This window comes from Aptenodytes patagonicus, chromosome 1 (genome assembly GCF_965638725.1).
Source record: "Aptenodytes patagonicus chromosome 1, bAptPat1.pri.cur, whole genome shotgun sequence".
NCBI classification, from domain to species: domain Eukaryota; kingdom Metazoa; phylum Chordata; class Aves; order Sphenisciformes; family Spheniscidae; genus Aptenodytes; species Aptenodytes patagonicus.
In genome coordinates, this window is record NC_134949.1 from 124,278,153 (window position 1) to 124,290,789 (window position 12,637).

Below are 12,637 nucleotides of genomic sequence, written 5' to 3' on the forward strand. Positions count from 1 at the left end.
TTCAGTCATTTCCAGGAAAGCACAGCTTCATCATGCATAACGGTTTCTTGGGAAGACAGATGCCATAACTCAGAACTTCCCCCCCTTTCTGCTTTTTCCCCCAGCTTTTATTGCTGAGCATGACGTCACACGGTGTGGGATATCCCTTTGGTCAGTTGGGGTCAGCTGTCCCGGCTGTGTCCCCTCCCAGCTTCTTGTGCACCCCCAGCCTACTCGCTCGTGGGGTGGCGTGTGAAACAGAAAAGGCCTTGACGCTGTGCAAGCCCTGCTCAGCAGTAACGAAAACATCCCTGTGTTACCAACACTGTTTCCAGTACAAATCCAAAACACAGCCCCTTATGAGCTGCTATGAGGAAAACTAACATATGTTTTTATTCCTTAAAAAACAAACGTGGACCCCAAAAAAAGTGGAAAGTTGGGGGATTTTGTTGGTGCTTGCCTTATTTTAGGTGGGTTTTGCCAGTGGATGTCAGTGGAATTTCCCAGCTGTTGCCGTCTTAGTGCCTATCTCATGTCCAGTATCATGGGGAGCCTGTAAACCACTCCTGTGCGTAAATTTTCCTGAGTGGTTTGCTTTGCTAGACACATGCAGACTGTGACAGTCCTGCTGTAACAGCATGGAATTAAAAATTTAATAACCAACCGCCAGTTTGCTTACAGACAGTTCTTCTCTTTCACACTAATTATTAGTTTAAAAGAAACATTTGTACCTCTTCCTGATCATCTTTACCATCATTATTGTAAGCTAATTAATAAATTGTTTGTTATAATTTAGCCTATAAAGTGTGTTATAAATATAATATAGAAAACAAGATGATAAATAATGTGAATCTACTAGCAAGGTCAAAACAATTTAGCGTGCACATGTGAAAAAACCCTTTCAGGTTTCACAGGAGGGCGGGGCAGCAAAAAAAGATGACTCATTAGTGGAGAAAATGAAACCAATGTACAAGGGCAAAGGGAAGGAAATAAAAGTTAGAACTTGTTGAAAAAGAAAGCCATCTATAGAACACACGAGAAGTGCTTAAAGATTTTTGACTGTCTTAGGAAAACTTCCATCTGCTTTTATGCTGTGAAAATCTTCATAAACTAGGTCTGTGTAAATTTCTCTTCCTTTAGGATCACTATTACTGTAAAAAAGGCTAATATTTGTCAGACTAGTAGATGATATAAATTGCTATGAATTTTGGGGAAAAAGTATAAGTGTACAAATACACTTTGATTAATGAAATGATTTTTTCTTTACCTCTTGATTGGGAACATAATATACTGTATTATCATTGTGATTCCTTTGTTTAAATTTTAGTGTTTTAGTTTTTTTCTTTGTTTAAATTTAGTGAGTAATATCTACTTGTTTTTTGTTGTATGTGTCAACCAAACTAATGTATTTGTCATTAGATGACTGACATCCAAAGAACAGAAGGCAAAGGTTGGTCTCTGGAGTTTCCACCAAGTGAGTTCGTTTTTGCTATTTATCAAGTCTGAGTCGGTTCTTCCCTTGCTGTTGCCGTTACTAATAAGCAAAAGTGTATCTAGTGTTATTTTCACAATGGTAAGCTATCATGTTTCCCTTTTTTTCCTGTTAGCGGGCAGTTAGATACTTCTTCTCTTCTGTGTTTCTGTCTTATTTCCTTCATGCTTTTGTAGTTCGAATCTACTTTCCACGGATGAATTCAGAATTGAAACTGAAACTAAAAAGTAGAATGCTGAGTCACAGGCTAGAACTGCTTTCCCTCCTTCTGAGTCAGGTATAGGATCTAAAAGGATCTAAATTTAAGAGAAGTGTGTGGGTAGTTTCAATGTTCATAATTCATTTGTGATTACTAAAAGCTCCATATAGTTCCTTAAGAAAATAATCCTGCAGTTAGAGAGTAAGGAGGCCACAAAATATTTGTCAGAGTGGATCTTTAGCTACAGACTTTAAGAGGTATAAGTTGGTTGTTCTTGGATGTTTTTTAAATGAATAAAAAAACAACCAACCAACCCCTTTATAGAGAGAACTGCCCCCCCGCCCCAAACCTCCCACAGCACCAGAGTTAGTTTTCTGTGGTGAAAGTGAAGTGCAAGCAGTTCTGGTCTTCAAAGTGAAACCTTTTCCTGAATTTTGCTTGCTAAACCTGCTGTAACCAAGAAAGCATAAGATATTTCCCTGACATTCAGAAATTGTTCTTATTTATGACATTTGTATGGAATACTGCTACTGGATCTGGACCAGCTGCATGCTCGCGCTGCATTCTAAAGCTATGACCTCCAAGGCAGTGGGTCCTTGTAGTCCTGACATGCAACAGTCTGAAGTCCTTGGTGCCCAGCCGTACTGTTCTTTGGACTTCGCATACTTAAATACTTAGCTGAATAGGTGCCAATGTGCAGAGCACTTCAAAATTTGATTTTAGGAAGCCAGTGAGGATATATTACAAAATATTATTTTAAAATGAGCAGTAGGAGAAGTGGTCTTGCTCTTGTGGACTTTGGACATATGCGAACATCTTAGAAGAATTAAAGGATGTATTGGAAGATGGAAAATGTGGGAAAGGTTGCAAAAAAAGAGTCGACGAATTTGTCGAAAAGATGTTATGTGGTAGGATAATAAAAAATGAAAAGAAGAAACTATAAAGTGTTGAAGGAACTTATTGCAGAAAGCATAAATCAGGGAAGGGTTTTAGAAAGGGGAAGTTAAGCTCTGGAAGATAAATCGGCTTTGAAGAACTATATGTAGATGGTGTGAAGGAACAACATATGGGATGCACGGAGGCCACAGGGAATTTTGAATGAGTTTGAAACAAGTGACAACTGTGTGAATCTAGTTGTTTTCCTGAGCGAGAAGGTGTGGTCCAAATAGTAATGGAGTCTGATGACACATTATAAAACAAAGCTTTACTGAGGCAGTGGAAAAGATCAGCAACAACACTCCCATACAGCGACCCGCCCAATCACTGATAGCAAACGCAGGATTGTAAGTGATACCCTGGCTCCAGTGGACTGCCAGGGACACTTGGTGTCCAGGTCACCTGGCAGCACGACCAAGTCGTGCAAATGCCTTTTGAATGTGGGTAAGAGTTGCGCTGCCTCTTGGCTCCCCCAGTGGTAGTGGGATTTGAGAGAATCGTACTTCACAAGAATAATTTGGGTAGCGTGCTGCTGCCCATGTTAGCCAGGGGGCAGGGTGTTGGCAGTCTGTCTGTGCTGCTGATACTGGTCAAGGGCAGGGTGTCTGCAGTCTGTCTGCGCTGCTGATGTTGGTGAAGGGGCAGGGTGTCAGAAGGATAGCTGATTTTTAGAGAGGTTGAGGAGGGAAGAGGGATAATGAAAGGCTGAATGTTGGGAGAGAACTGAAAATTATTCTAGGCTGAAGAGATCATAGGACTATGAAATGTTGCATTGAACGTAGTAATTGCAAAAAACCCTGTGCTGATTCCATGTGTTTTGTTTTTTTTTCTGCTCTTCCTTCCTCCTTCTCCTTCTCTCCCCTTCATACTTACTGTGTCAGTACTGATGTAGAAGAAAATATTTGATTTGGCTTTGATTTGAAAGGAGGAGTTACGCTCTGAATGACTAGCTGATACAAGTTTACTGTGGGTGGGGAAGAACAGCTTTCTTTTCCTTAGCCTTTGTTCACTTAAAGGCTTAAGGACTTGTAGGAGATTTAATGTAAAGGAACTTTATGCCACTGTATCTTATCTTAAAGTTACTGTCCTTTTTAATTTCAGTTTTTGTCTGCATGTACTATTTTTTTGAGCATGTGTACATTTCTGTTAAATATCTTTGTTTGCTCCTAATGGGAATGTCTAGCAAAAGCAATACTACTTCTACTAATATTTTAAAATGTTTGTGGGGTAAGTGAATCATGTTTGCTGTTGAATTAATGTATTGCCTTAAGTATTTTAACTATAATTCAGCAGGATTTGCTTGTTACTTTACAAGTATTTTTTAAAAAATCTGAAAGTAGTATCTTTTTAAGTTGGGTGGTATATGGGAGTAGTAGTTGCTGTAGGAAATTTTTCTGAAATCGTTTTTGTTGAATGGCTTTTAAAATTAGATAATTCAATGACAAAATAGTGCTGATTAATTCTTTCTTTTGATGGTGAGAGGGAAGGCTTGTATTCCTTTATCTTCATTAAGATTTTGTTTTGAATGATAGATTGGTTCCTTAAGGGAAAGGAACCTATATAATGAACAAAAGGTAATATATCTCTATCTCTAAAAGGTTAAATGATGATATGCTTGACATGTTTTCTGGCTTTCAAAAGGATTATTGTTTTCCATCATTTAAATGTCTCTATTATGAGGAATTTGTGGTGATTATTAGTGTAGCTTTGGAGTTCTTAATGCATCTGAAATGTTTCAACAGACACCTATTCAGAGTCCTGTGTGACAATTTCAAGAAATGGTTCAGGAAATAATTCTGACCATGTTCAGTCTTCATGATGCTTGATTTTTGTTCTGATTAATTTAAATTTTATGTCATTAAGTAGTTTTTAATGAAAAATTACTTCTGGCATGAGGCATGAAGTGCGTATGCATGCGATTTAACTTGAGAAATGAGTACATGAGACGTCCCACTGGCTTAAGTGAGATTACTCAAATGGGTAGATTTATATTTTTCCACAGCCAGTGTCTTTCAGTATTTTGTGTCTAATCATATAAAATACTTCTCGAGTATCATGAAGTAAACATTTTTCAGCATAGTTACTGAAACTTTAGATAAAAAATATATATAAAATTTTATATATAAAAATAATAACTCCTTTTTTCAAATTTGATTTTATGGTAGTTCAGCAGAAGCAAAATAATAAATCAAGCAATATTTAATGATTTAGTTAGCTATACCTTATGCTTGGGTTCCCGTGCTCAAATAGGTTGAATCCAAGTGCTGGACTGTATGTTGTCTGTGTGATTGTGTCCAATATTAGGAAGCCACAGTTGCCTGCTAAACTGCTTCTGAAAGATTATAGCTGGAACTATCCCCTCTTGGAACAGGTAGCTGAGGCAGAAGGTGGCATGCCTTGTAAAATCCATTAGGTTTAACTAGCAAAAAACATCTGCTGCTCCGCACCCCTTTAACTTACCATCTGTAGTAAGGAACACCTGCAATGTGTGATGCTCAGCAGTTCTGCAGCTGAATTTGTCAGCTGCTTGTTGGTTCCTTACCGGGCCAGAAGTGCTATATTTTGCCTTGCTTGTCTAATTATCCAGTTACTAGAAGGCAACTCTCCCATAGGTGGATTTTGTCACTGTTGCTATTGAGTCATTAACGCCTTGTAAAGTTCTAACTTAAAATTCTTGAAAATTAAAAACTTCTTGACTTAATCATGAGTATGCATGTGCACATTCAGATGCCTAATGTTACATTTTAATTCCACAGAAAACGCTTGAGAGATTATTTTGCAGTTAATGGCATGGCTTCCTGGTTTTGACCAATTATAATAAAGTATTAAAATGCGTTTTCTTCTTCCTTGTTACTAATGAATTGTTTACTCAGCTTGTAGAGCCCTGTAACTAACCAACGACAGTGTTAGATCTCTGAAGTTGTATATTAGTAAAGTTGTGCGTTAAGTCTTTGACATTAAGTTTCAGAGTTAGAAATGAATCAGTATCACGTGATAGATTCTTTCTTGTCTTTGTGATCTAATATTTCCACATCGTCAAGCATTTTTATTTTGTAATTGGGGATATTTATCTCGATCCGACTCATATGTTTACATTTCTATGATTAACGTGGGTTGAACTTAACTTCTTTAGCAATGTATTTTTGAAATAGCAGACTCTTTCTGTAAAATTTCTGTAGTCAAACTTGAACTTCCATAGTGATCTATTACTCCCTTTAAAAATTCTAGTTATCAACTAATAGTGAACAGTATCAACTGTGGTTTTGTATAACATACTGATTTCTTTAGCTTGGAGTCCACTTTAATAGTTGTTACAATATTGTAGAGTCAGATCATATCTTACAGAATTTTAAGATTCTTCTGTTTATTTGAAGTATCTGTTCCACTTTATAGGATTAATAAAATCCTGTACTCTTTTTAATAAAAATAATATCAAATTTGTACTGAAACACTCAGAGGTGGCTTTTTGAAAAACTTCTCAGTTGTGTTAGTTTTTGATATTGTAGATATTTAAGATCTATTATTTATAAAGCGAAGTGTGTGTTCTGAGTGCATTTTTTTTTTCCTTTGTTTTAGGTGATGATCATTTTGTTTGAAATACTTTTTCTCATTACAGGCCAAAGTCATCAAAACAAAGGAAGGCCAAAAACCAAACCTGGTGACTCTGAAAAGACAAGGTAAGAATTTTATTTATTTTTTCATTTATTATTATTCTGAGTTATTTTACGTAGCACTTAAAAAGGAGTTAATGCAACCTTGACTTGCTGCTTGCTCTTTGCTAATTGCTTTGTTTACATTGTTTACATACTCTTCAGGATATAGTTCCATGTTAAGATAGCTGATTAAAGTTCACAAAATTTCGATTTTCACGAAGAGCCTGAGTTATTACTTGAAAACTACGTATTTTCCAAACCTCAGTTGAATTGTAGTAAACGAAGGCACAATTTTAATAAAAGCTGTTTAAAAACTGTTGCCCAAAAGCAAGCACACAGTATAGCCATAACAAAAAATGTGCTTCCTTTATAGCAAAAGATAATAGGAATCTTGTTCCAATTGTTACATTCAAACTTATACCACAACATAACTCAAACTCTATCTTATTTTCAAGGCCTCTTTGTACTAGCTCTACTCTGTGTACCAAATAAATTTTAAAACTTCTCTGACACTTCATGTGCTTACTAAGAAGAAGAGGTTTGACTGCGAGGAAGCATTGTGAGTCAGTCTCAGGATTGAATAACAGAAAAGAACTTTTACTTAGAGTCCTTTAGTTGTTTGTAGACTTGAATTTTCACTTAAAGCATATCAATGTCTAATTTTAAGTACATGAATACTCCCTGTAGAACACGCTGAATGTAAATGAGTATGTTTGGTGGTTTGGGGCCAAAATTAAATTAGTTGAGGTAAAAAGTACTATAGATTTTATGGACAAAATTTATGCTTCCAGCTGTTATAATTCTTTCCTTTGTTAAATATTATTTTAAATATTATTTCCAGTGATACTGGGGCCAACATGCTGCAAACAGGTTTGGGGAAATTGCTGCATTTATAGGTGATTCCATATGCCAACGAATTTCCTCATCTAATAGATAGTTAAGGAGTAAAGAACTGTTGTTGCTGACTTATTTGTAAGGTGACTGAGGCAAATGATGACTTACTACTTAAGGACACGCAGAGATGGAATCTTTCAGTGTTTTAACCTGAGCTGTGAAATTAGACAAATTAAGTTCTGACTGTCCTTTCTTGCTTGTATGCTTCTTCAGCTGGTGTTTTTTAGTTGTGTTTAGGATGATTAAAAACAGCTGAGGGGTACAGCAAAATAAGCCGTTTACATTGAAATAGGAAAGTTTCCATTAAGTGGTAATTTTTAAAGGCAGATTTCTTATGTAGAAGAGTCTAAGCCTTTAGGAAACTTGGATGCTGAACCTGATTATCCCCAGTCCTAATCTAAGTGTGACCACAAAACCTACCATCTTTTAATCTATATTTATTACAGTACAGTCCTTTTGTTTTTCTGTAGCTCTTTTTGAATACCACTATAGCTAGGACAATTGAAACTTTGTCACAGGAGCGGTCATTTATGTTATTTAACTGGGTTGCCACTGACTTCTTTCTCCTTTCACTTTAAGGAGGGGGAAAACAGCATTCACTGTGGGAACAAATCTTTAAAGTAACTGCAAAATTGCTTCTCTCTCAGGGAAGTTTATTTAGACTTACAAAAAAATACAGTGTTTCTCAACAAGTGAGGTGCATGGCCAGTTACGATCTTATCTCCATTTCTGTAATTAGCAAGTTGCTTGGCTTCCAAAAATCTAGGGAATCCTCTGACACGGTAAAGAATTTTATCTCAGATGATGAGTGTTTGATGCCTTCGAATGTGGGCCAGAACTGAATGTATATTAGCAAAAGACAATATAGTAGCATTAAGCATTCACTAGCAATCTTAGCATTGAGGATTTAGTTTAGAGTATTAAGCAATACTTTGCCTCTTCATTATACTTTCTGCATTCTCTAGTTGTGCATGGCATTTCTGCTGCAGTAGCAGAAAGAAAGAGCTGGGAAGAACAACTCTGTGCCTCTCTTCTCTGCTCTCCCTCCTACCATGAATAGCTGCTACATGTATTTGATTTTAAGCGGTGGTTGTGCTAGGATAAAGGATCTTGTACTTGGGAAGAGTAGAGGAGGGGAAGGAGGCCTAAGCACTTTCTTATACTGCTGCCTTTGGTATAGGGAAGTTCTCTAGTCACCTATCCCACCCCTTTATAAGATCAACTCAGCTGAGAATAAGGTGAAGAAGATAAAAGAACTAAAATGATGGGGAGAAGACTGCTACTTTGCGGAAGCCACAGTGATTCCTGAGCCAGAAGTATACGAACTATATGAATAGTACCATAATCCATGATAGTGTTATAGTACTTGTTATTGCGACTGTGAAAGTGTGCCATAATAATCTCCAGCATGTAGGCAAATGTGATGTAGTTGATAACAGCGCAGAAATTTCTGTTTCTTGAAAATAAGATTACATATAAAGTACACGTACAAACTCATGATGCCATTGTCCTGTTACTTGTAGAGATCACCTTGATTTGAAGATAGAGTCTAAAGCCATCCAAGATAAACTCTTCTGTACTGTGCAACAGGTAACTGGCAATTCATTAGCATACATCCTTAAGCGTAAATGATTTGTCACCTTTTAGTAACACTGTCCAAAATCTCGGTCCATAGAAAAATGTAACACTTCATGCTTAGCCTGACTTTTATCAAGAGACAAAGATTGCCTGATTACACTGATTTATACTGTCTTGTTGCTGGTAGTCTTCTTTTGCTTCTCCTCCTTCCCCTCCTGTAAGACCTCACAGTGGAAGTTAGTGTAACTAAACTCGTGTGTAGTTGTAGAATAACTTGGCTAAAACCATGAGTTAGTAATATAGCTCCCTTGTATCTTAATTTGTAAGAAAAACTACAAAAATCTCTGGGAGTCATTCAGGGATTTATAATACCCCTCCCAAAGTTCTGACTAAGTATGTTTTCCTGTGTTTGATACATACATTTGGAAATAATCATGTAACATTTTGTTGAGCGTCTGTTTAAAACACTATATAAAGTTCATAAATTGAGAATTCTCCTTCTCAGGTCTTATCAGCAATGAATGATGAGTATCCCAAAGTTCTTGAATGAAATCATGGGGATGTACATAATTAATCATTTCCTCTCTGTTAATTTGGGGAAGTAGATACCAGAAATCTCTATTCTGATTAATTACCTCATAAACAAAACTGTATTCAGGAGAAGGTGCAGGTTCTGCCTGCACTAAGACCCCTTATTTCCTTTAAAATACCTATTTTTTTGTAAGGCTAATGCATTACTAGTATCAAAAGTAACGTTTTTAGTTGGCTTAATCAGCTTCCTATGTCATGTAGCTTAACATTAAATTAATATAATTTGTTCTGTTCTATAACTATATGCTCTGACAGCATTACCTTGTATCAGTAGTTCTAGGAAATTAAAATGTCTTAATAATTTTTTCATTAACTCATTTCTGCATTTTGGTCTTTTCTGTATCTATTTGTAGTTTCCACTGTCCCTGCCACTTTTGTTTATAACTGTCACTGGATCATGGGTATTTTCTTACGTTTGTCCTTTTTGGTCAGTTGACAGAATGAAGACAAAGTAAGATCGAAATTGATAGATGCTTAGGAAAATACATTCAGGACATGCATTAAATTTAGTATGTCAAAAGCCTAATTCAGTTCACAGGAATACAATTAAGTACACCATTAGAATAATGTTAAAAAGATCGGGCAACTCAAAAGTATGTTCCATGCTTCCAAACCTTCCTATTCTTTCAGTTTTTCCCTGCCCACGACCCTGTCTTCAGAATCCCCGACTCAAATGTTAACGCGGGGGGAGGGGGGAAAGGTGCAGTTAACGAAAAGCTTGTAAAGCAGGATTACTTCATACTGAAGATTAATTCCTACTGAAATGAGGTAGTGGCCTAAAATACACAGGTGGGCCTCCTTGTTACTCTTTGTTTTTTGCTTATGAATGCAGGAGTAGGTGTTGGAGGAGCTTCTTAAATAGTCAAATTATTTCTACCCTGGCACAGTGATCTGCTTCCCAGAGCTAATTTTATTTTAGTGTTGCAGCAGGTCAAGGGAATACAAGTTCCTAATTCTGCAACTGCTTGTCTTGATTTACAATCTCACTGCTGGAAATTCCCGCAGACTTCAGGAAGTATATGTAGTGAAAGGCTAATAACATAATGCATTCTGAAACCTTCTAGCATTAACTATTAACCTAGATGGAGAGAAAGTGTAGGCAGAAGGAAATAGTTCTCAGGTTTTTCAAAAATGTTTGTACACAACATGGAGTGTACGAGTCATAAGTCTGGGGTGGTTTGGGTTTTTTTTGTATGTAAGAAGGATTAAAATGATGCTTGAACTAAACTTGAAACTTTCTAGAGAGAAAAGGATCTAAACTTAGAACAAAAACTAGATTTTTAAGAGATTAGCAGCAGTAGGTCCATGAAAATCTTAAGTTTTTAGAAGTTGAATTTAAAACAGATTTTTATAAAAATGTACCTGATTTGCTGCTTTAAAAGTGAAATTGTGATAAAACTGTAGAAAGTACAGAATTTTAATGGTTGTCTGTTGGATAAGTATTTTAGCAAATAGCTTGCTTGCTTTAAAAAAAAAAAAAAAAAGAAAAAGACCATTTTCTTTTGGACTTACTGTTTTCCTAAATATTTTAGGTGGATTTAACTATGTTGCCAGAAGAGGTTAAATCCCTTGTTCATGATGGTTATACAGCCTTGATGGACCAGCGGTGTCACAGTGCTGAGCAAGCCTTTTCACAATTGTTGAGCATTCTAAATCCTTTGGAATTAAAGGTAAACTGAGAGGAATAACTTAGTTTACTAGTGTAATTGAAGTTTATGCTTTCAATACCGTGTTTTGTTTCTTTCCTTCCACCAAAATCGTCATTATTATTGAATTGTTGCCTGTGATGTTTCACAAATTTCACAAATGCCAAGTGTTTCATTGATAAGTATGCCAAGGAGCTTACAAATGAGAACAGGATAAAAAAAACGATAGTAGCATAGGATGTATCTTTGTAATGTTCAGCATACACATGCATTTCTAGATGCAATCTAAAAAATATTTACCAAAATAATATTCTTATAAGAATAATATAAGATACTCTTATCAAATACCTTACTTGATAAGAAACTACTGTCCGTTGTCAGCTTAACCTTTATTCATAATAATGTAGGGTAAAAAGAATTTATATTCTTCAGGTCAGATAACTCTTTGACGGCAAATACTGTGAAATGTTGTATATGTGTATCTAGCCAATCAGCCATTGACCCATTTGTCGTCCTAGATTTCTTTAAATTATTGTACTGTAGTATTAAGTCACACAAGTTCTGTGTGACAATGTGTGTGCACATGCGTTGCTGTATTTCAAGCTCCCATTTTAGTAGGGGCTGTTGCAGTGCCAACAAGAAGTCTGTCCAAGCAAGTAATGCACCAATCCATCTGGAATTGTGACCTAGTTTATTAGGAAGAAAAAGGTTGAGAAAGGGCGTTTTTTATTTTGAAAAAAAGAAAAAAAATCAGCTCTGAACATGAAATATAGCAAAGACACACTGCACTGCATGAAGTCAAAATAGTAAGGCCTGTAGTTACAGCATTTCTAAAAGCAGATGTTTCAGGATGTATTACTTTGAAATACATAAGGGTGCCAAATGACCAGCAGTAAAGGTGTAGTTAACCTTAACTTTTTATGCTAATTGTAACATAAATCTGGGTAGAGGTTACGGTAAGAAGGATGAGAAAAGGGTTTCCTAGCTCTGTTGTAGTGAAGATCTTCAATTCACAGTAGACAGTAAAGTTCTAGTTACCAGCAAAGTGTTTTTGTGTGTGCTGCTACTATAATTTGACTCTATTTGCAGCAACTGAATCTTCGTATTATTAATTATGTTGTAATCATCTATGGACATGCCACTGCTCTTCTTGGAATAGGACAACCTGAGGTATGACATTAAGCCACTCTATTGCTTTTATTAAAAATGCTGGTTCAGGTAGTTGGCCATCCATTTTTGTCTCTTCTTAACGGACATAAAATGAGTGGGAAAGGAAAGCTTTTGTCACATTTGAGAATCATACAGTTTAATATCTGGGACTAGATCTTTAATGGGTTTGGATAAATTAAGCTACCAAATAACATTTCTTTTTAAGCTTTCAAATGAGATTCTTAAGTATTAATGAAGTATAGTCAATTATTTTTCTTCTACTTTGTTGTAATGTGGTTATGCGCTAGTCTTTCTAACACAAAACATTCTGCTTCTAAAACAAGAGAAAGAGAATGCTTTTGGTTCTGGAAAAGACCAAAACAGAAGTGTGGGTTGTTTGGGGGTTTTGGGGGGTTGGTTTGTTTTTTTTCCTGCAGTGTTTAAAAATATTCAGTGTCTTAGTGAGCTCAATCATTTAATTTTATTATTTCAGAGGGAGCCCATGTTTACACAATAAGTT

At 36.1% G+C, this 12,637-nt stretch overlaps 1 protein-coding gene across 5 annotated transcripts in view; it reads left to right on the forward strand.

Annotated features, from left to right (window-relative positions):
- The window catches only part of TTC3 (tetratricopeptide repeat domain 3), a 67,095-nt gene that overhangs the window by 22,562 nt on the left and 31,896 nt on the right, over positions 1 to 12,637 (forward strand). For all 5 annotated transcript variants that reach the window (XM_076353879.1, XM_076353888.1, XM_076353906.1 and 2 more), the window contains 5 exons: positions 1,399 to 1,453; positions 6,223 to 6,283; positions 8,677 to 8,743; positions 10,855 to 10,992; positions 12,058 to 12,138. In XM_076353879.1, coding sequence (XP_076209994.1) covers positions 1,399 to 1,453; positions 6,223 to 6,283; positions 8,677 to 8,743; positions 10,855 to 10,992; positions 12,058 to 12,138 — 402 coding nt within the window. The remainder of the gene's footprint in view (positions 1 to 1,398; positions 1,454 to 6,222; positions 6,284 to 8,676; positions 8,744 to 10,854; positions 10,993 to 12,057; positions 12,139 to 12,637) is intronic.